General features: G+C 60.5%; 1 protein-coding gene across 1 annotated transcript in view; it reads right to left on the bottom strand.

Moving 5' to 3' along the window:
• The window catches only part of CACNA1A (calcium voltage-gated channel subunit alpha1 A), a 168,864-nt gene that overhangs the window by 83,762 nt on the left and 65,843 nt on the right, over positions 1-19,259 (bottom strand). Inside the window, exons 4-8 of the mRNA XM_077838173.1 lie at positions 10,829-10,920; positions 9,861-10,013; positions 7,822-8,009; positions 1,191-1,294; positions 324-439 (exon numbers count right to left, since the gene is read on the bottom strand). Of these exons, the coding sequence (XP_077694299.1) occupies positions 324-439; positions 1,191-1,294; positions 7,822-8,009; positions 9,861-10,013; positions 10,829-10,920 (653 nt within the window). The remainder of the gene's footprint in view (positions 1-323; positions 440-1,190; positions 1,295-7,821; positions 8,010-9,860; positions 10,014-10,828; positions 10,921-19,259) is intronic.

The raw sequence follows: 19,259 nt of genomic DNA on the forward strand, positions 1-19,259 counted from the left end.
CGGGGAGATCTTGGTGTTCCAGATGCCACCTTTGGGCCCAGCTCCAGAGATGTGTTTAGATGCCTAACTCCCACTGATTTCAAAGGTGCCGCAGTACCTTTGGTGATCTGGGCCTTTGAGTCTTTGGGTGGGTTGGCAACTCAAACTGAAAGCCAGGGCAGGGGATGCGAACCGACCCGACACATGCTTCCCAGAGGCAGGGAAATAGCATCTGCCATTGCTGGGCAGAGGCCCAGAGAGGGGCAGGGACCTAGTGCATTAGAACTGAGAAGAGTATGCTCCCCCCATCCCCGGCTGGCATTGTGGTAGAAAGGAGTCCTCACCCGCTTTGGAGATCCACTCCATGTAGCCGTTGAGCTCCCTCTCAATCTGCTGCTGCCGTCTCAACTTGAGAAACGCCCGCCGGTTCTCCACCCGCTCTCTTTCCTTGGCAAACTCCCTGCAGGCATCAAAACAGTCAGACTGTCTGCCAGGCTGCCCTGCACATGTCTGAGCAGGTGGGTATCACAAGGAGGGGGCAGAATGCACCTCCTCCCCCGAGAAGGTGCTATTTGGGGCACCCTGTGCATGCGGAGTGTGTGTGTGTGTGTACCGGTGTGAGAAGGGTAAGTGTGTACATGTGCCTGGTATGTGTGACCGTGTCCGTCTATGCGGTATGTGTGCGCCCATGTATCTACATGGACTGTCAGGGGTGTACACCTAGTGTGTAAGACGTGCACCTACACGTGTGTCCGTGTGTACGGATATACGTGTGCCCACGTCTGTGGGTGAGCAGCATGGCTGTGGGTGCAGGGCGTATGCCAGGGAATCCAATAGCAGCCATGGCAAAAGCCCATTGGGTTTGCTCTGACCCCTTCCCGGAGGATCGCACCTAGGACTTCTCCTCTGCAGATCTCCCAGCTCTTTACAAGGTGGGTCAGTGTCACTCTCCCCGCTTTACAGGTGGGGTAACTGAGGCACAGAGCACAGAAGTGACTTGTCCAAGCTAATGCAGCAAGTCAGTGGCAGAACCTAGGAATCCTGACTTCCAGGTTTCCCCGCTCAAACTACCAGAGACCACGCCCCTCCCAGAGCTGGGAAGAGCAGCCAGGTGCCCTGGCTTCCAGTCCCATGCCCTATTCCCTACAGAACATCCTGGGCCCCTGGAAGTCAGTCGAGAATGCAGTCCAGGGCAGGGGCCACACACTTACCCAGACAGCACCCCCAGCACAAGGTTCAGCATAAAAAAGGAGCCAATGATGATGAGGGGGATGAAGTACACCCAGTTCCAAGTGTTCCCTGAGGCATCGTTGCTCTGGGAGAGAAGGGAGTGACTCAGCCAGTGCGAGCTGCCAGGGCCAGGCTGTTCCTTCCCTCCAAGGAGGGGCTGGTGACCACGGACCCCAAGCAGCCGGCCAGCTCAGCAGGCCCACTCCTAGCCCACTTCCAAGAGAGCTGAGTCTGCTGCCCAGCCCCCATTAGGCTTAGGGTGACCATATTTCCCAAAAGGGAAAACTGGTCACACCCTGGGGCTAGCCTGAAGGCTAGCCCTGGCCAAGCTGGCATCAGCCACTGGCCCAAACTCCTCCCCCATGCAGGGCTGGCCTGAACCACCCACCCATGCTGCTCAGCCCCCAGGCCCACATGGGGCCATCCCGCAATGCTCACCCCCCCCTTGGCTTGTGCCACTCAACCAAGCTGCTACCCCCCACCTCTTGCCCATGCAGGGCTGGCCTGGCCAGAACCACTCGCCCGAGCTGTCACCCCCTGCACGTTCCTCCATCTCCTGCTAGGGGTCGCATGCCACTTTTTGGGCAAAACTGGGCATCAGTTGGCAAGTGCAAATGGGACAAACGCCAAGTTTTGCCAAAAAAATTTGGGACAGCTGGGACAAGGCTTAAAAAAAGGGCCGGCTCGGCCAAAACGGGACGTCTGGTCACCCTACATAGGATGGGCCCTGGCACCAGTGGGGTTAGCACAAACAGCCCCCGGCAGCCACAGAGGACTAGGCCACGGGGACTGATTACCTGTCCTGCTGCTCAGGTTGGGGCGCCTTGGCAGGGGATGGGGAGAACATGCCCAGCTGATGTCCCTACGCTCCTCCCAGAGCCAGGGCTAGAACCTGGGGTCGCGACTCTCAAAGCCCTGCTCTGCCTGCTAGGTTACACACCTCCCGCCAACACCCTGGCACTAACTGCTGCTTGCAAACAAACCATAGGCCACTCTGCCGGTTCCCTCCCACAGCCACTGCCCTGAGGCGCTCAGAGTGAACCCGGCCGCTCCCCACTTTGTGCCTTGAAAGCAGACATTAGCAGCAGGTCATGGGTTTGCTCCAGGGAAGGTGCTAATGGACTCTTCTCCTGACTGGCTTCTTTGTCCTCCCCTTTGTAGTGCCAGGGGCTGGAGGGGCAGGAGCGGGGATGGGGCGCTTTGTGAGCCTCCGCTCCACGAGCTGCTAAAGATTCCTTGTTCCCATTTCTCGCTGCTAAATATAGGCCAAGGAACAAAGTGAGCGGCAGTCTCCCGGCTGCTCAGCCTAATGAGACCCAGAGTGCAGCAGAGGGGTCTGGTGACAGTGGTGCCTGGGGAGTGGGGAGCATGTGAAGGGGCCTCAGGGCCTCTACAGACTCTGCCATGCCCACCATCTCCCCGTAACTGCAAGGGGCAGACTGGGTCCAGGCTCCCCTGCTGTGGCAGCCTTGTTAGGGCAGCTCCTCCACTCCCGTCCTGAAGGGACCCGAATTCTGCAAGGTGCTTGTGTCCTGCCAGATGCCTGGTCAACAGCTTGGCCTGTGGCATGGCCAGGGTGCCTCGGGATCTGCACTAGGAGCTTGGGGGGGGGGGTGACTCCCAGCTTGCACAGACATACTTGGGCTAGCTGTTATTCAGTAGTGCCACCAGGGCAGCGGCAGCATGAGCTAGCTGCCCCGAGCACAAACCCACTTGGGGCCCATGGGAACATCCTCGGGGCAGCAAGTCCGTGGCCGCTGCTTCTAATGCGCTATCTGCACACGGGGTGGCAGGAGTGCATCTGTATGAGCTGGGGATCACACCCCTGACTTACAGTGTAGACGTAGGCTCAGCAGAAGGTGCAACAACCCCCCACGTCACACCCCAAGCCCTCTGAGCCATCCTGCCCCCAGGCACTGCTTCCCAATTCGGCTGGCAATTTAGGTCCCACTCAGAGGCAGATTGCCATTGCCTCTTGCCAATGGTTCGGCTGGTTCAGTGTCTGGTCCCCACCCCCCTTTTCACACTGTAAAACAACAACAGAATCCTCTGTGCTGAAATGCAGCTGTCTCTGGAGGGGTGCGGGGGTGCCACAGCTGCTTCGCAGCCAACGTCAGCCCCATGGTACAGTTTGGACAGGGCAGCAAGCACTGGATGGTGGTAAGACAACTGTATGCGATACACATGTTTTCTGCTCTCCTCCTTTGTGAGAGGCTGGAAAGAAATGACTCGCTGGTTAATTATCCAGGGCTCCTTTCAAATCTAGCATAAAAGGCACATGATGAAGACAAAAGGGAGCAGGGTTCAGAGGAAGCAATTACCCACAAGGCCGGGAGTTCGTGGGATGGTCCAGAGCGATTGGGTTGTCGATGACAGAATGCGTCATAAGGGCTTGTTCCACCGATGGATTGGCTCAACTGAACTGCACTGCTGCACCATGGGGGGTTCTGGGTCTCAGGCCCCCCCGATGGGTGGTTTTATCCCCTAGTCACAGGGGCAAACACATTGGCGCAGAGCTGATGGGGAAGTTGCATATACTCCTCTGACCGTTGCTCTATCAGGCATATGAGCTGGCTTGCGGACATCTGGGTCATTGCCATGAAGCAGAAGGTGGGCTGGAGGCTTGTGAGATTGTAATTAAGATGCATCATCACCCAAGGGCCTTGAATTGTAAAGTAATTAATGAACACACCTCCAGAGGAGGTAAGTGGAGACCATAACCAATATGGGGAAACTGAGGCACCAAGAGCAGCAGTGTGATTTTCCCAGTCCCCAAGGGGAAGTCTGTGCTCAGGATAGAACCCAGGAGAGCTCACTGGAGCAGTAACTCATTAACTCTCCCCTCCGGAGAATATTTTCATTCTCAAAGTGAATTTCATTGGAGGATGGGAGCACCAGGCTGGCAGCCCCAGGGGATGGCCTGCTGCGTTTATCCACAGCGTGGCGAGCACGGTCAGCATCTTCCCTCCCATGCTCATGGCCCCTATCAACATGCCTCAGTCCTCTCCTGGGGAAACCCAGCTTTGGGGGCAAGAGAGGACACAGGCACGCAGCTGCTAGGAACTTGGCTGAGACCCACTTAACTAATTTCACATAGGGACCAATGGTAGCACACCTCAGTCACAAGTGAATGGAGCTGAATTCAAACCAAGGCCCTAGAAGGGAAAGGCCACAACAGCCCATCTCCCAGCCTCTTGAGCCAGCCATGCTGGGCACTAGATTGGAGCGGCACCATCTACCTGGGTAAGGCCCTGTGAACCATTCCCTAGTCCCCCAAGCCAGCCAGTCTCACTGTCATGGGGCCAGTTTGGAGGTGCACCCCCCTAGAAGAGAAAGGCCCAGAGACATTCCCTGCCTTCCTGAGCCAGCCAGTGCCCCTGCCCCAGGGCCAGCTTGGAGCCAGTGACTCCAAGAGGGGAAAGGCTCCATAGTGCCCCTGAAGTGGAACCTGAGTAGAACCTATGCCCTGGATGTGCATCCCACCCCCTGTGCACCTGCCCTCCTCCACAGAAGTGTCTTGCAAAGCCCTTGTCCACAGGCCCGCATAGGTGCTGGAGCAGAGCCCTGCATGGGACTAGTCTTCAATCCTGCTCCCGCTATCGTGGCAGTGGGTCCTGCAGGATCACAGTCCTACTGCAGGGCTCTATTCTGGAGCTCCTCCTGCTCCCACCTGCAGCAGACTGCCATTGCTTCTGGAAGGTCAGCTCTCGCCAAGAGGACTGGCGCAAAGCAGATCCTAAACCACCACCAGTTTGGAGGGGCTGACAACAGCTGACTCACGGAGCAATGCTGGCTGCTACTAATCCACTTGGAAGCCTTTGGGGACTAGAGAGAGATGCAGGCGGCGCTGCTCCCGCTGCGGTGGGCCTGGGACACGAGGTCTCTCTCCTGCATTAGTGTGATTAGCTCATGGAACTAGGAATAATTTATGTTTACATTGCGCTTTCCGTCCCCAAGTGCTTCATGGTCTCTAGAGAAGGATCTGCCACCCACCACCAGAATGCAGCTACCTCTGCGGGGGAGCACGGCAGCTGTATAACGGCCCACACCTACACTGCGTAGCAGCTTTTGGCAGAAAGCGAGAAGAATCCTGTGTCACACACAGATTTCAAGGGAGGGTTTGGGGAGGCCGAATGGAATTTGAGCAGGAGCCTGGGGCTAAGGCTGCTACTCTTGGGGACAGAGCCACGGGATTCCAGTGATCTCACTGTAATGTTTTATCCAAAAGGCAGATGCTGTGGGCGTGCAGCTTCCCTTCCAAGCAAAGCACTGAGCTCAACAGCCCTTAAGGGATAGGAGAAGTGCCCCCTTCTGGATCATCAAGGCAATTTCCTGCTGCACCCTGGGCTTTCCTTCCTGGTCTCCACCCAGAACTAACTGGCCAGGTCACCGTTCAAAGCACCTCTCGTCCTATTCAGTCTCATACCCAGACAGCTAAACTCAAGCTCCCCCAGCCCAGCTACGTGCTAATGCACCACAGGGCTGTCCTTGCACACACCAGACATACTCAGACACCTACACACTTTAGTGTTAACATACACAGACGTATTACAACCATGCTACCATAACCTGGCACTTACACAGTTGCAAATTAACACACCTACTTTTCCACAGTGCTCCCTTCACAGGTTCTCTCACAAGGTCCTGCCCTGCCACTCACACACTACAGTGCCATGCTCACTAATGAGCTCCCCTCTTGCAAGTTAACACACTCAGCCACAGTGGAACAGGGTCACCCCCTCCAGAGCATCCCTCATGACATGGGACAGCTCTGCAGCATCCCTACCTCAGTTTCCCCTTCCAGGGTGGGTCCCCTCAGCCTTCCCCACATTGATCACATGACAGCCCTCCAGCTAGTCACTAAATAAACTTGAATGCTTCCAGGGTAATAAGGGTCCAACTAAAAATCCTAACAAACAACAGGTTCTTCTGCCCCTCTGGAGCCCACTTTCTGGATTCAGTTTCTCTGCCCCTTCTGGGCTACCATGAAACCCTTCCCCACTCTGTCACAGAGCGCTAACTCCCCAGCTGCTTCTCCTGGAACTCCTCTCCCAGTCTACAGGTCCTGGCATTCCCCGCTCCCTGCCCCGCAGAGCAACTGGTGCTTTTAGCTGAGCCCTACCTCCCAGGACTTTCTCCCTGGAGGCCCTTTATCCTCGCAAGTTCCTACTGTCTCCCCTACCAAGGAACTCCCTGCTTTCTCCTGGGGCCAACCTGTCTCCCTGAAAAAGAATTCCCTGGAACACAGTTTGCTCAGCCCTTTTTAGGAGACCCAGGTGTTCTCAGGTAACCCATCGCCTTAGCTCCACCCCCTCAGGCTACAAGGCAACTAATTATGGCACAGGTAGGGCTGGTCCCATTTGCCCTGTAAGGGCCAGTGACCGTCTCTCTCTCACTCGCACACACATCCCTGTCACCTTCCCCAGCAATCCAGCGACCCCTGGCTGTGCATGGGAGCTGTCTGACAGGCCCCCTCTCGCACCTTTCCCCTATATGCCACCACCAGGCAGGCCCAGCTTCATCCCCCATTCTCCAGCCTGCCACGAGGCCTACGGGCTCCAGGCCAGGCACCGCCCTCTCTCTTTTTCTCTTCTTCTCTCTCCCCTTCTCCCCCACCCCACATCTCTGTGGAGCACTTTATCCTTTTCCCTGGCTCAGCAGAACGCCCCAGCTCATTAATTCTGCACGCATGGCCAGCCGCGTGCCTGGCCTCTTGGTTGTGAGGACCCCATTGCACTTTGGATCAGGGACAAAATGCTGAGAGAGAAGCAGGCTGTCAGCATCCTGGAAGCAGGCTCCCCTTAGGCTGGGCACTGCTGCCTGGCAGCTTCTTAACTGCAGTCCAGGGGAAGCCACGAGCCTCCCTCTGGAGTCTGGACACATGTCAGCCACAGGATGCCTCTTGGGTCCAGTGTCAGGGCTGTGAGGGGGCTGGCTGCCTCGGGCTGATGGTTATTGGCCCAGCTGAGAATATGCCCCAGTAGATTCAGGACTTGTGAACAGCCAGGTCTGTTCTGGTCTCACTCATGTAACTCAGAGCTGAGAAACAGGTTGTTTTGGCCAAGAAGATTTGTGCCTCTCTCTAGGGGCTGCAGTGATTCTACAGGGCAGGACCAGGGCCAGGAAGGCACAGTAGAGCCAATGTCCATATTTGGTGGATTCAATGGACCTGCAGTACAGAAATGACAGCCGTGCCAAGTGGGTGCGGTGACCCTGCAGTACAGAGACGGCACCCGTGCCAGGTGGGTGCAGTGACCCTGCAGTACAGAATCAGTGCAGGTAGCAGGCAGGTCAAAATGCTTTACAACCATTAATTAACAAACTCACCCTGTGAGATCATCACCCCCATTTTACAGATGGGAAAACTGAGGCACAGCAGGGCAGTGACTCCCCCATGGCCAAACCATAAATCAGCTGCAGACTCAGGAAGAGAACACAACAGTCCTGATTCTCAGCGTTATGCTCAGACCGCTAAGCACAGCTTCTTTATCCAAGTAATGAAAAGCAATATGTGCAGGGAACCCCCTACCCCTCATGAGTTTCCTGCCCTGCCCCCCAGATGCCAGGCAGTGAAGGCCTTAGAGCCCAGGGCTGCTGCAGGCAGGGACTCACATAATAAAGGAGTTCGGTCCACCCTTCCATGGTGATACACTGGAAGACAGTCAGCACAGCAAACAGGATGTTATCGAACTGCGTGATCCCGTAATTCGGGCCTTCCCAGTACTCACGGCATTCTGTCCCATTGGGGCACATGCGGGCTGGTTCTTCTGTCCCACATGGAACATCAACCTTGATTTCGCCTGCAGGGTGGGAAAAGAAAAAGGACTGATATCCCGATGGCAGGTGGGCAGCCCTGCAAAAGTCAGGTAACCCCATGGCTGGCGGGTAACCTTACATCTGACAGCTAATCTGAGGGCTGGTGGGTTACCCCACAGAAGCCAAGGGCTTCTCCCTACATGGCCCCTTCCGCTTGTCAAAGAGCTGAGGTAGTAACGATACCAAGCCCTTCCCGGATCCTTTTGCTGGAAGACCCCAGTGCGGGGCACAGGAATTGTGTGCAGAGAGAAAGCAGTTGACGTTCAGGAGCCTGGCATCCAAAGAGCCAGCCTGGTCTCTACAAAGGGAGGGGGAATGGACAGAACCTGTGTCTGAGGGTATCAGGAAGGAGCCCTGAACATGCTCCTGTTGGAGTCAGTGGCAGCAGGGCTGGGCCCTGTGCTCTTCGGGGATGGGAGCCTTGGGGAAGGAAGCGTTGGGGCACCTGGTCATCCCCACACATGCCATGCCATGCAGCCCTCCTGTGTACAGCACTGGCAAGCCCTCCCCCCTTCGCCCTCCATGATCCCAGACATACTCCCTCTCTGAAGGGGACTGGGATCCCCACACTGAGTTCCAGACCCTTCCCCTCCTATTTCTCTGACCCTCAGCACCACAGCATCTGAACATCTCAAAGTCACTCCTTGACCTACCAGCCACCACCCTGGGGTATTACCCCATTGCACAGATGGGGAGCAGAGACACAAATGACTTGCCCAGTTACACAGGGAGGCCCTGGTTAAGCCAGGAACTGGACCCGCGTCTCCTGGGTCCTGGTCCAGCATCTCTTCTTCTACTCCCAAAGCAGGGAAGGGATGGTCCCTCTCTACAGTGCCTTATGGAGACCCCTCCTGGGACCCTGAGCTGAGCTCCAGCCCCTGACTCCCAGACACCCTGTCCTGGTGCAGGGAGGGGCCCTGCACTGAGTGCTGGTTCCCTCCAGATTGGTAGCCGGGATTTGCAAATACTAATTCGAGCCACTTCTCTCGTGTCTGCTGGGAGAGTCAGACTGCCTGGGACACTGCAGGTGCTTCCTCCGTCCCCCTCTCCTTCCCTCCCCAACCCCCTTCTCGATGACATGGCCGCGTTGCAGAAATAGCTCTCCCTCAATTAACACCATCTCCATCAGGGGAGAGAAATAATTAGGCCATTCCATATTGAGCGCAGGCCAGGGGCCCAGGGAGGAGCGGGAGAGAGAGAAGGAAAGAGACTAGTGGGGATGACAGGCAGATTCCAGCGCCGCACCCTGGGACACTTGGCCAGGGAAGGTGCTGTCACTCGTTGGCTGGGCTGCTGCTCATAGGGCTGGTGCCAGCTGGGTTCATACCACCCTCTCTCACACACAACAAGGACTGGGATTTTCCAGCTGAGGCTCTTCAAGCCCTTTACAGATGTTCCTTCATCTAGCCTTGATCCATGTCAACATGCCCTCCACATGGTGGGGGGGGAAACCGAGGCACAGAGAGGGGAAGTGACTTGCCTGAGGCCACATACCAGGTCAGTGCCAATGCTTGGACTAGAACCCAGATGTCCTGGCTCCCTGTTTGCTGCTCTACTCCTTAGACCATTTTTCCTCTAAGAGCTCGGAGTAGAACCTCCAAGTCTCAAGCATCCTGCTCTATGCCCAACCCCTCCAAGAGTGGGGATTAGAACCCAGGTGTCCTAGCTCCCAGACCCCTGCTAGACAAACATTCCTCCCTATGTGGAACCAGCAGGCAAGTAAAGGGAGCTTGTGCTGGCCCCTTTCCGCCACTTGACTGGCAATTCCCTGCGTCACTCACCTACGGGACCCCGATCCGAACGCAGGGGACAGGCGATGCGGGCACTGGACCTACCTGTCACCAAGTCAAAGCAGGTGGTGTGAAATTTTCCCATATAAAATTCTAATCCTATGATTGCAAAAATAAGGATTGCAAAAAACAAGAGTAGGCCAATTTGTAGCAGAGGTATCATAGCCTTCATGATGGACTTCAGAACAACTTGTAAACCTGGGGCGGGAGAGAGGGAGACAGGGTGTCAGACGGCTGCTCCCACGGCAAAGGCAGGGCCATGGAATTCTGGGGCCCCGGAGCAGTGAGGGGAGAGTCCCTCACTTTACAGCTGTGTGGGGACCCCACCAAGGATCCTGTGCTCAGCAATGAGACTCCACACCAGGAGGGCAGTAGATCAGTTAGTTAGACTAGAAACTCTGGGGGCCAGGCTTATCTTTGCGTTCTGTGTTTGTACAGCACAATGGGGGCCTGGTCCCTGACTGGGGCACCTAGGTGCTACCGTAATACACCTAATAAACGTACAGCACCCAGCACAATGGGGTCCTCTCCATGACCAGGGCTCCTACACACTGTCATAATCAAGCATCACAGAAGGGGTCATCCTCTTCTAGGCAGCACTGGGGAGACACCTCCCGCCCCCCTCAAGTGAGGCCATTTGGTTCTGGACTCCCAGGTCCCTGAGTAATGTTTGCAAACGGAGAAGTGCTTCAGAGACCAGCAGCAGTCACTCTCTGAACACACAAGGTCAGACAAGCTCTTCTAAAACCTCTCTCTGCAGCAGCTCCTGCCAGTTCCCAGCTTCAGTATGAGAGTAGCAGGGCAGCTGTTGGGAGCTGAGTCCCACTGGGGGATGACAAAGCCCAGGGCTGGGTGCCGGATCCCATAGGGAGGTAACAGGACCTGGGGTTGGGTGCCGGGTCCCATTGGGGGATGACAAGCCCAGGGTTGGGTGCTGGGCCCCGTGAGGAGGTGGCAGGGACCCGTGGCTGGATCCCAGGTCCCATGGGGAGCACAAGGACTAACTCACTTACTTGGAATCCCCGACACCAGCTTTAGTGGCCGGAGCACACGAACTGCCCGCAGCGTTCGCAGGTCGAAGTCAGAGCCGACTTTTGCCAAGATGCTGCAAGAGACGAAGGGGAGAGAGACAAAATAAGGGGCATGCTGGGAAGTGAGGCTGCCTGCCCTGCGCGGGGAAAGCTCCCCTCTGAGAGGAACACTGTAATTTTGCCACGGGAGGGGGGGAGAAAGGCATGTGTGGATGGGGCTACAGTAGGAACTGGTGGAAAGAAGGGGTCTCACTGCAACTGGGCAGCCAAGACTCTCAGGGTCAAATTCTACCCGCAACAGAGCTGGGAACAGAGCCCAGGAGACCTGACTCCCAACTCCCTTTGATCAGACCGCGAGCTTTCACTCCTCTCCCCGAGCCAGGGAGAGAACCCAGGAGTCCTGCTGTTACCGGCTAAAGTGAAGGGGGCCTGCTTCATGAAAAATAAAATCATCATTTACTTATTTCTTTCGCACATTCCTTCCACGGATCCCACAGTGCTCTCCAACAGAGGAACACGCAGGAATAACTTGCTCAGCACTGAGGGGTGCAGCAGCTGGTTAACGGCGCATGGCAATACCGCACAGCTGTTCTGGAAGTGCATGATCCAATCTTCATGTGAAAACCCAGGGGGAGTGGAAGGAGGCAGAATTCAATTATCTGTCTTGACATTTGGCCAGGATATTGGAGCTAATATCCCGACTCTTAGGAAAAGTGCCACAGGATCCCATGAGCAAAAGCTGACAAGAGCCTGGTTTCATGGCATCCAAGAAGGGGCCAATCCAACGTCACCTCAGTCACACTGGGAATGTCACTCTACTGCCTGCAGCAAAGCGAACCCTGGCACCATGCTGAGGCAGTGGGGGCAGCCCTGGCTGACTGGGAAGAGCGTTCCCTATGGAACCCATCTCAGCCCCTGGGTTTTCCTTGGAGGTTTTCCAGGCCTGCATATACCTAGCCTGTGAATTCAGACAGGATCATAGCGCGGATGGCCTCAGTGGTTATAACCAGCCCGGTTATAACACACAAACCTGTTCAGATTGTAGCACTGAGCATTTCAGATCAGACCCATAACTGGTTTCATCAGCCCAGTATCTAGAGCTTCCTTAAAATGCTTCCCTGCAGTTTTCAGTGGGATACAGGATTCTCCATTACCTTCTGACCTAAACTCTCGGGTAGCGTGGCTGTGCGGGTGTTATCAGCAGCCACCTTCTACCCTAGAAGTCTCTGCATTTCCGTGCTGGGGGAGCCATCCCAGTACAGTGTTGTTGTGAGGCTGTTAAACAGCTGCCACTTTCACCCCACCCAGAAGTGGCTGCACTTCGAAGGAAAGTGAATTGTTCCATATTTAGATCTCTTGGGATGAAAATGGCTCTGGAAATGGGAGTTAATCTAGCCCTGAGTTTGTCTCTTTCTTGTGATAATTAAAAGCTGAATCACAGGGGTTCAATAAGTAACTCTGGTTACAAAGCTTTTATTCTTCCTGGCTACGAGACATGAATCAGCAAAAGGCACAACTCCAGTGAGAGGGGCGTGTGTGATAAACAGATAGATCCACACACTCTCCCCAAAGGACCATAGCTCAGAGATGCTGCGGCCTGGGCTCCCATTGTCAGCTTTAGACCTTGGTGGATGTAGGAAGGGAAGGTGATGCTGGGATAGGGACCCCCGGCATGAGGGTTACAAAGGATTTGGGGGCACATTTGGGGGTTTATGCCCTCATTTCAGACACTTCTCTGCTGCCAAGGTGCAAGCTCCTGTCCCAGATGCCCCTGTATTCTTACACACCCAGCACACACCCCTGCTGCCCTGTCACACCCCAGTGCCTCTGATCCAAACCCTGCCTGCCTGTCCCTTCCTTCCTGCGGTTACGTTCACCCCTCCAGAGCATCGCCAGGAAACCAATAATCCAGCAACTCCTTCGCCAGTTGTAGGGGTCACTGGAGGTCCATCAATCATTCATGGGCCCTAAAGCCGCTCCTGAAAACACCTGCCCGGATATGAAACATTTGCTGTCCTTGCCACACACCAAGGGTTTGGAACACCAGTGGGCTAAACTGGGGACGTTCCCCCCAATATCTCCCCAGCAAAGCTTTGGGGTCCAGATACTCCAGGAGGCAGATCATGATCAGCTCTAGGTTTGCGCATGTCTAGAATCTGGCCTCTTTTAAACACATCCCTGAGAGGTTAAAACTTTGTCACAAGCTTCCAGTGGCAGTGTGGTCCACGATTTGGTTCACAGATGAGAAAATCACTCCTCTAGGACGCCGTATTTGAGTGGTGGGGTGGCGGGTGCTCGCGCTCGAGGACGCCGTATTTGGGCGGTGGGGTGGGTGGTGCTCGCGCTCGAGGACGCCGTATTTGGGCGGTGGGGTGGCCGGTTCTCGCGCTCTAGGACGCCGTATTTGGGCGGTGGGGTGGCCGGCGCTCGCGCTCTAGGACGCCGTATTTGGGCGGTGGCGTGGCGGGCGCTCGCGCTCGAGGACGCCGTATTTGGGTGGTGGGATGGGTGGGGCTCGTGCTCGAGGACGCCGTATTTGGGCGGTGGGGTGGCGGGCGCTCGCGCTCGAGGACGCCATATTTGGGCGGTGGGGTGGGTGGGGCTCGCGCTCTAGGACGCCGTATTTGGGCGGTGGGGTGGCCGGCGCTCGCGCTCTAGGACGCCGTATCTGGGCGGTGGGGTGGCCGGTGCTCGCGCTCGAGGACGCCATATTTGGGCGGTGGGGTGGGTGGGGCTCGCGCTCTAGGACGCCGTATTTGGGCGGTGGGGTGGCCGGTGCTCGCGCTCGAGGACGCAGTATTTGGGCGGTGGCGTGGCGGGCGCTCGCGCTCGAGGACGCCGTATTTGGGCGGTGCGGTGGCCGGCGCTCGCGCTCTAGGACGCCGTATCTGGGCGGTGGGGTGGCCGGCGCTCGCGCTCTAGGACGCCGTATTTGGGCGGTGGGGTGGCCGGCGCTCGCGCTCGAGGACGCCGTATTTGGGCGGTGGGGTGGCCGGCGCTCGCGCTCGAGGACGCCGTATTTGGGCGGTGGGGTGGCCGGCGCTCGCGCTCGAGGACGCCGTATTTGGGCGGTGGGGTGGCCGGCGCTCGCGCTCTAGGACGTCGTATTTGAGTGGTGCGGTGGCCGGCGCTCGCGCTCGAGGACGCCGTATTTGGGCCGTGGGGTGGCCGGCGCTCGCGCTCTAGGACGCCGTATTTGGGTGGTGGGGTGGCCGGCGCTCGTGCTCTAGGACGCCGTATTTGGGTGGTGGGGTGGCCGGCGCTCGTGCTCTAGGACGCCGTATTTGAGTGGTGGGGTGGCCGGCGCTCGCGCTCGAGGACGCCGTATTTGGGTGGTGGGGTGGCCGGCGCTCGTGCTCTAGGACGCCGTATTTGGGTGGTGGGGTGGCCGGCGCTCGTGCTCTAGGACGCCGTATTTGGGCGGTGGGGTGGCCGGCGCTCGCGCTCGAGGACGCCGTATTTGGGCGGTGGGGTGGGTGGGGCTCGCGCTCTAGGACGCCGTATTTGGGCGGTGGGGTGGCCGGCGCTCGCGCTCGAGGACGCCGTATTTGGGCGGTGGGGTGGCCGGCGCTCGCGCTCTAGGACGTCGTATTTGGGTGGTGGGGTGGCCGGCGCTCGCGCTCTAGGACGCCGTATTTGGGTGGCGTGGGTGGGGCTCGCGCTCTAGGACGCCGTATTTGGGCGGTGGGGTGGCCGGCGCTCGCGCTCTAGGACGTCGTATTTGGGCGGTGGGGTGGCCGGTGCTCGCGCTCTAGGACGCCGTATTTGGGTGGTGGGGTGGGTGGGCGCTCGCGCTCTAGGACGCCGTATTTGGGCGGTGGGGTGGCCGGCGCTCGCGCTCTACGACGCCGTATTTGGGCGGTGGGGTGGCCGGTGCTCGCGCTCTAGGACGCCGTATTTGGGAGGTGGGGTGGCGGGTGTTCGCGCTCGAGGACGCCGTATTTGGGCGGTGGGGTGGGTGGGGCTCGCGCTCTAGGACGCCGTATTTGGGCGTGGGGTGGCCGGCGCTCGCGCTCTAGGACGCCGTATTTGGGCGTGGGGTGGCCGGTGCTCGCGCTCGAGGACGCCGTATTTGGGTGGTGGGGTGGGTGGCGCTCGCGCTCTAGGACGCCGTATTTGGGCGGTGGCGTGTCCGGTGCTCGCGCTCTAGGACGCCGTATTTGGGTGGCGTGGGTGGGGCTCGCGCTCTAGGACGCCGTATTTGGGCGGTGGGGTGGCCGGCGCTCGTGCTCTAGGACGCCGTATTTGGGCGGTGGGGTGGCCGGTGCTCGTGCTCTAGGACGCCGTATTTGGGCGGTGGGGTGGCGGGCGCTCGCGCTCTAGGACGCTGTATTTGGGTGGTGGCGTGGGTGGGGCTCGCGCTCTAGGACGCCGTATTTGGGCGGTGGGGTGGCCGGCGCTCGCGCTCTAGGACACCGTATTTGGGCGGTGGCGTGTCCGGTGCTCGCGCTCTAGGACGCCGTATTTGGGTGGCGTGGGTGGGGCTCGTGCTCTAGGACGCCGTATTTGGGCTGTGGGGTGGCCGGCGCGCGCGCTCGAGGACGCCGTATTTGTGTGGCGTGGGTGGGGCTCGCGCTCTAGGACACCGTATTTGGGCGGTGGCGTGTCCGGTGCTCGCGCTCTAGGACGCCGTATTTGGGTGGCGTGGGTGGGGCTCGCGCTCTAGGACACCGTATTTGGGCGGTGGCGTGTCCGGTGCTCGCGCTCTAGGACGCCGTATTTGGGTGGCGTGGGTGGGGCTCGCGCTCTAGGACGCCGTATTTGGGCGGTGGGGTGGCGGGCGCTCGCGCTCTAGGACGCCGTATTTGGGCGGTGGGGTGGCCGGCGCGCGCGCTGGAGGATGCCGTATTTGGGTGGTGGGGGTGGCGGGTGCTCGCGCTCTAGGACGCCGTATTTGGGCGGTGCGGTGGCCGGCGCTCGCGCTCTAGGACGCCGTATTTGGGTGGCGTGGGTGGGGCTCGCGCTCTAGGACGCCGTATTTGGGCGGTGGGGTGGCCGGCGCTCGCGCTCTAGGACGCCGTATTTGGGCGGTGGGGGTGGCGGGCGCTCGCGCTCTAGGACGCCGTATTTGGGCGGTGGGGTGGCCGGCGCTCGCGCTCGAGGACGCCGTATTTGGGTGGTGGGGTGGGTGGGGCTCGCGCTCTAGGACGCCGTATTTGGGCGGTGGGGTGGGTGGGGCTCGTGCTCTAGGACGCCGTATTTGGGTGGTGGGGTGGGTGGCGCTCGCGCTCTAGGACGCCGTATTTGGGCGGTGGGGTGGCCGGCGCTCGCGCTCTAGGACGCCGTATTTGGGCGGTGGGGTGGCCGGCGCTCGCGCTCTAGGACGCCGTATCTGGGCGGTGGGGTGGCCGGCGCTCGCGCTCGAGGACGCCGTATTTGGGCGGTGGGGTGGCCGGCGCTCGCGCTCTAGGACGCCGTATTTGGGTGGTGGGGTGGGTGGGGCTCGCGCTCTAGGACGCCGTATTTGGGCGGTGGGGTGGCCGGCGCTCGCGCTCGAGGACGCCGTATTTGGGCGGTGGGGTGGGTGGGGCTCGCGCTCTAGGACGCCGTATTTGGGCGGTGGGGTGGCCGGCGCTTGCGCTCTAGGACGCCGTATTTGGGCGGTGGGGTGGCCGGCGCTCGCGCTCTAGGACGCCGTATTTGGGCGGTGGGGTGGCCGGTGCTCGTGCTCTAGGGCGCCGTATTTGGGCGGTGGGGTGGCCGGCGCTCGTGCTCTAGGACGCCGTATTTGGGCGGTGCGGTGGCCGGCGCTCGCGCTCTAGGACGCCGTATTTGGGCGGTGGGGTGGCCGGCGTTCGCGCTCGAGGACGCCGTATTTGGGCGGTGGGGTGGCCGGCGCTCGCGCTCTAGGACGCCGTATTTGGGCGGTGGCGTGGCCGGCGCTCGCGCTCTAGGACGCCGTATTTGGGCGGTGGCGTGGCGGGCGCTCGCGCTCTAGGACACCGTATTTGGGCGGTGGGGTGGCCGGTTCTCGCGCTCTAGGATGCCGTATTTGGGTGGCGTGGGTGGGGCTCGCGCTCTAGGATGCCGTATTTGGGTGGCGTGGGTGGGGCTCGCGCTCTAGGACGCCGTATTTGGGCGGTGGGGTGGCCGGCGCTCGCGCTCGAGGACGCCGTATTTGGGCGGTGCGGTGGCCGGCGCTCGCGCTCTAGGACGCTGTATTTGGGTGGTGGCGTGGGTGGGGCTCGCGCTCTAGGACGCCGTATTTGGGCGGTGGGGTGGCGGGCGCTCGCGCTCTAGGACGCCGTATTTGGGCAGTGGGGTAGCCGGCGCGCGCGCTGGAGGACGCCGTATTTGGATGGTGGGGTGGCGGGTGCTCGCGCTCTAGGACGCCGTATTTGGGCGGTGGGGTGGCCGGCGCTCGCGCTCTAGGACGCCGTATTTGGGAGGTGGGGTGGGTGGGGTTCGCGCTCGAGGACGCCGTATTTGGGCGGTGGGGTGGCGGGCGCTCGCGCTCTAGGACGCCGTATTTGGGCGGTGGGGGTGGCGGGCGCTCGCGCTCTAGGTCGCCGTATTTGGGCGGTGGGGTGGCGGGCGCTCGCGCTTTAGGACGCCGTATTTGGGCGGTGGGGTGGCCGGCGCTCGCGCTCTAGGACGCCGTATTTGGGCGGTGGGGTGGCCGGCGCTCGCGCTCGAGGACGCCGTATTTGGGAGGTGGGGTGGCGGGCGCTCGCGCTCTAGGACGCCGTATTTGGGCGGTGGGGTGGCCGGCGCTCACGCTCGAGGACGCCGTATTTGGGCGGTGGGGTGGGTGGGGCTCGCGCTCTAGGACGCCGTATTTGGGCGGTGGGGTAGCCGGCGCTCGCGCTCTAGGACGCCGTATTTGGGCGGTGGCGTGGTGGGCGCTCGCGCTCTAGGACACCGTATTTGGGCGGTGGGGTGGCCGGTTCTCGCGCTCTAGGACGCCGTATTTGGGCGGTGGGGTGGGTGGGGCTTGCGCTCTAGGGCGCCGTGTTTGGGAGGTGGGGTGGCCGGCGCTCGTGCTCTAGGACGCCGTATTTGGGCGGTGGGGTGGCCGGTGCTCGCGCTCTAGGATGCCGTATTTGGGTGGTGGGGTGGGTGGGGCTCGCGCTCTAGGACGCCGTATTTGGGCGGTGCGGTGGCGGGCGCTCGCGCTCTAGGACGCCGTATTTGGGCGGTGGGGTGGCCGGCGCTTGCGCTCGAGGACGCCGTATTTGGGCGGTGGCGTGGCCGGCGCTCGCGCTCTAGGACGCCGTATTTGGGCGGTGGGGGTGGCGGGTGCTCGCGCTCGAGGACGCCGTATTTGGGTGGTGGGGTGGCCGGTGCTCGCGCTCTAGGACGCCGTATTTGGGCGGTGGGGTGGCCGGAGCTCGCGCTCGAGGACGCCGTATTTGGGCGGTGGGGTGGGTGGGGCTCGCGCTCGAGGACGCCGTATTTGGGTGGTGGGGTGGGTGGGGCTCGCGCTCTAGGACGCCGTATCTGGGCGGTGGGGTGGCGGGCGCTCGCGCTCTAGGACGCCGTATTTGGGCGGTGGGGTGGCCGGCGCTCGCGCTCTAGGACGCCGTATTTGGGCGGTGGGGTGGCCGGTGCTCGCGCTCTAGGACGCCGTATTTGGGCGGTGCGGTGGCCGGCGCTCGCGCTCTAGGACGCCGTATTTGGGCGGTGGGGTGGCCGGCGCTCGTGCTCTAGGACGCCGTATATGGGCGGTGGGGTGGCGGGCGCTCGCGCTCTAGGACGCCGTATCTGGGCGATGGGGTGGCGGGCGCTCGCGCTCTAGGACGCCGTATTTGGGCGGTGGGGTGGCCGGCGCTCGCGCTCGAGGACGCCGTATTTGGGCGGTGGGGTGGGTGGGGCTCGCGCTCGAGGACGCCGTATTTGGGTGGTGGGGTGGGTGGGGCTCGCGCTCTAGGACGCCGTATCTGGGCGGTGGGGTGGCGGGCGCTCGCGCTCTAGGACGCCGTATTTGGGCGGTGGGGTGGCCGGCGCTCGCGCTCGAGGACGCCGTATTTGGGCGGTGGGGTGGCCGGCGCTCGCGCTCTAGGTCGCTGTATTTGGGTGGTGGGGTGGGTGGGGCGCTCGCGCTCTAGGACGCCGTATTTGGGCGGTGCGGTGGCCGGCGCTCGCGCTCTAGGACGCCGTATTTGGGCGGTGGGGTGGCCGGCGCTCGTGCTCTAGGACGCCGTATTTGGGCGGTGGGGGTGGCGGGCGCTCGCGCTCTAGGGCGCCGTATTTGGGCGGTGCGGTGGCCGGCGCTCGCGCTCTAGGACGCCGTATTTGGGCGGTGGGGTGGCCGGCGCTCGTGCTCTAGGTCGCCGTATTTGGGCGGTGGGGGTGGCGGGCGCTCGCGCTCTAGGTCGCCGTATTTGGGGCGGTGGGGTGGCGGGCGCTCGCGCTCTAGGACGCCGTATTTGGGCGGTGGGGTGGCCGGCGCTCGCGCTCTAGGACGCCGTAT

Source organism: Eretmochelys imbricata, chromosome 20 (genome assembly GCF_965152235.1).
Source record: "Eretmochelys imbricata isolate rEreImb1 chromosome 20, rEreImb1.hap1, whole genome shotgun sequence".
Classification (NCBI taxonomy): domain Eukaryota; kingdom Metazoa; phylum Chordata; order Testudines; family Cheloniidae; genus Eretmochelys; species Eretmochelys imbricata.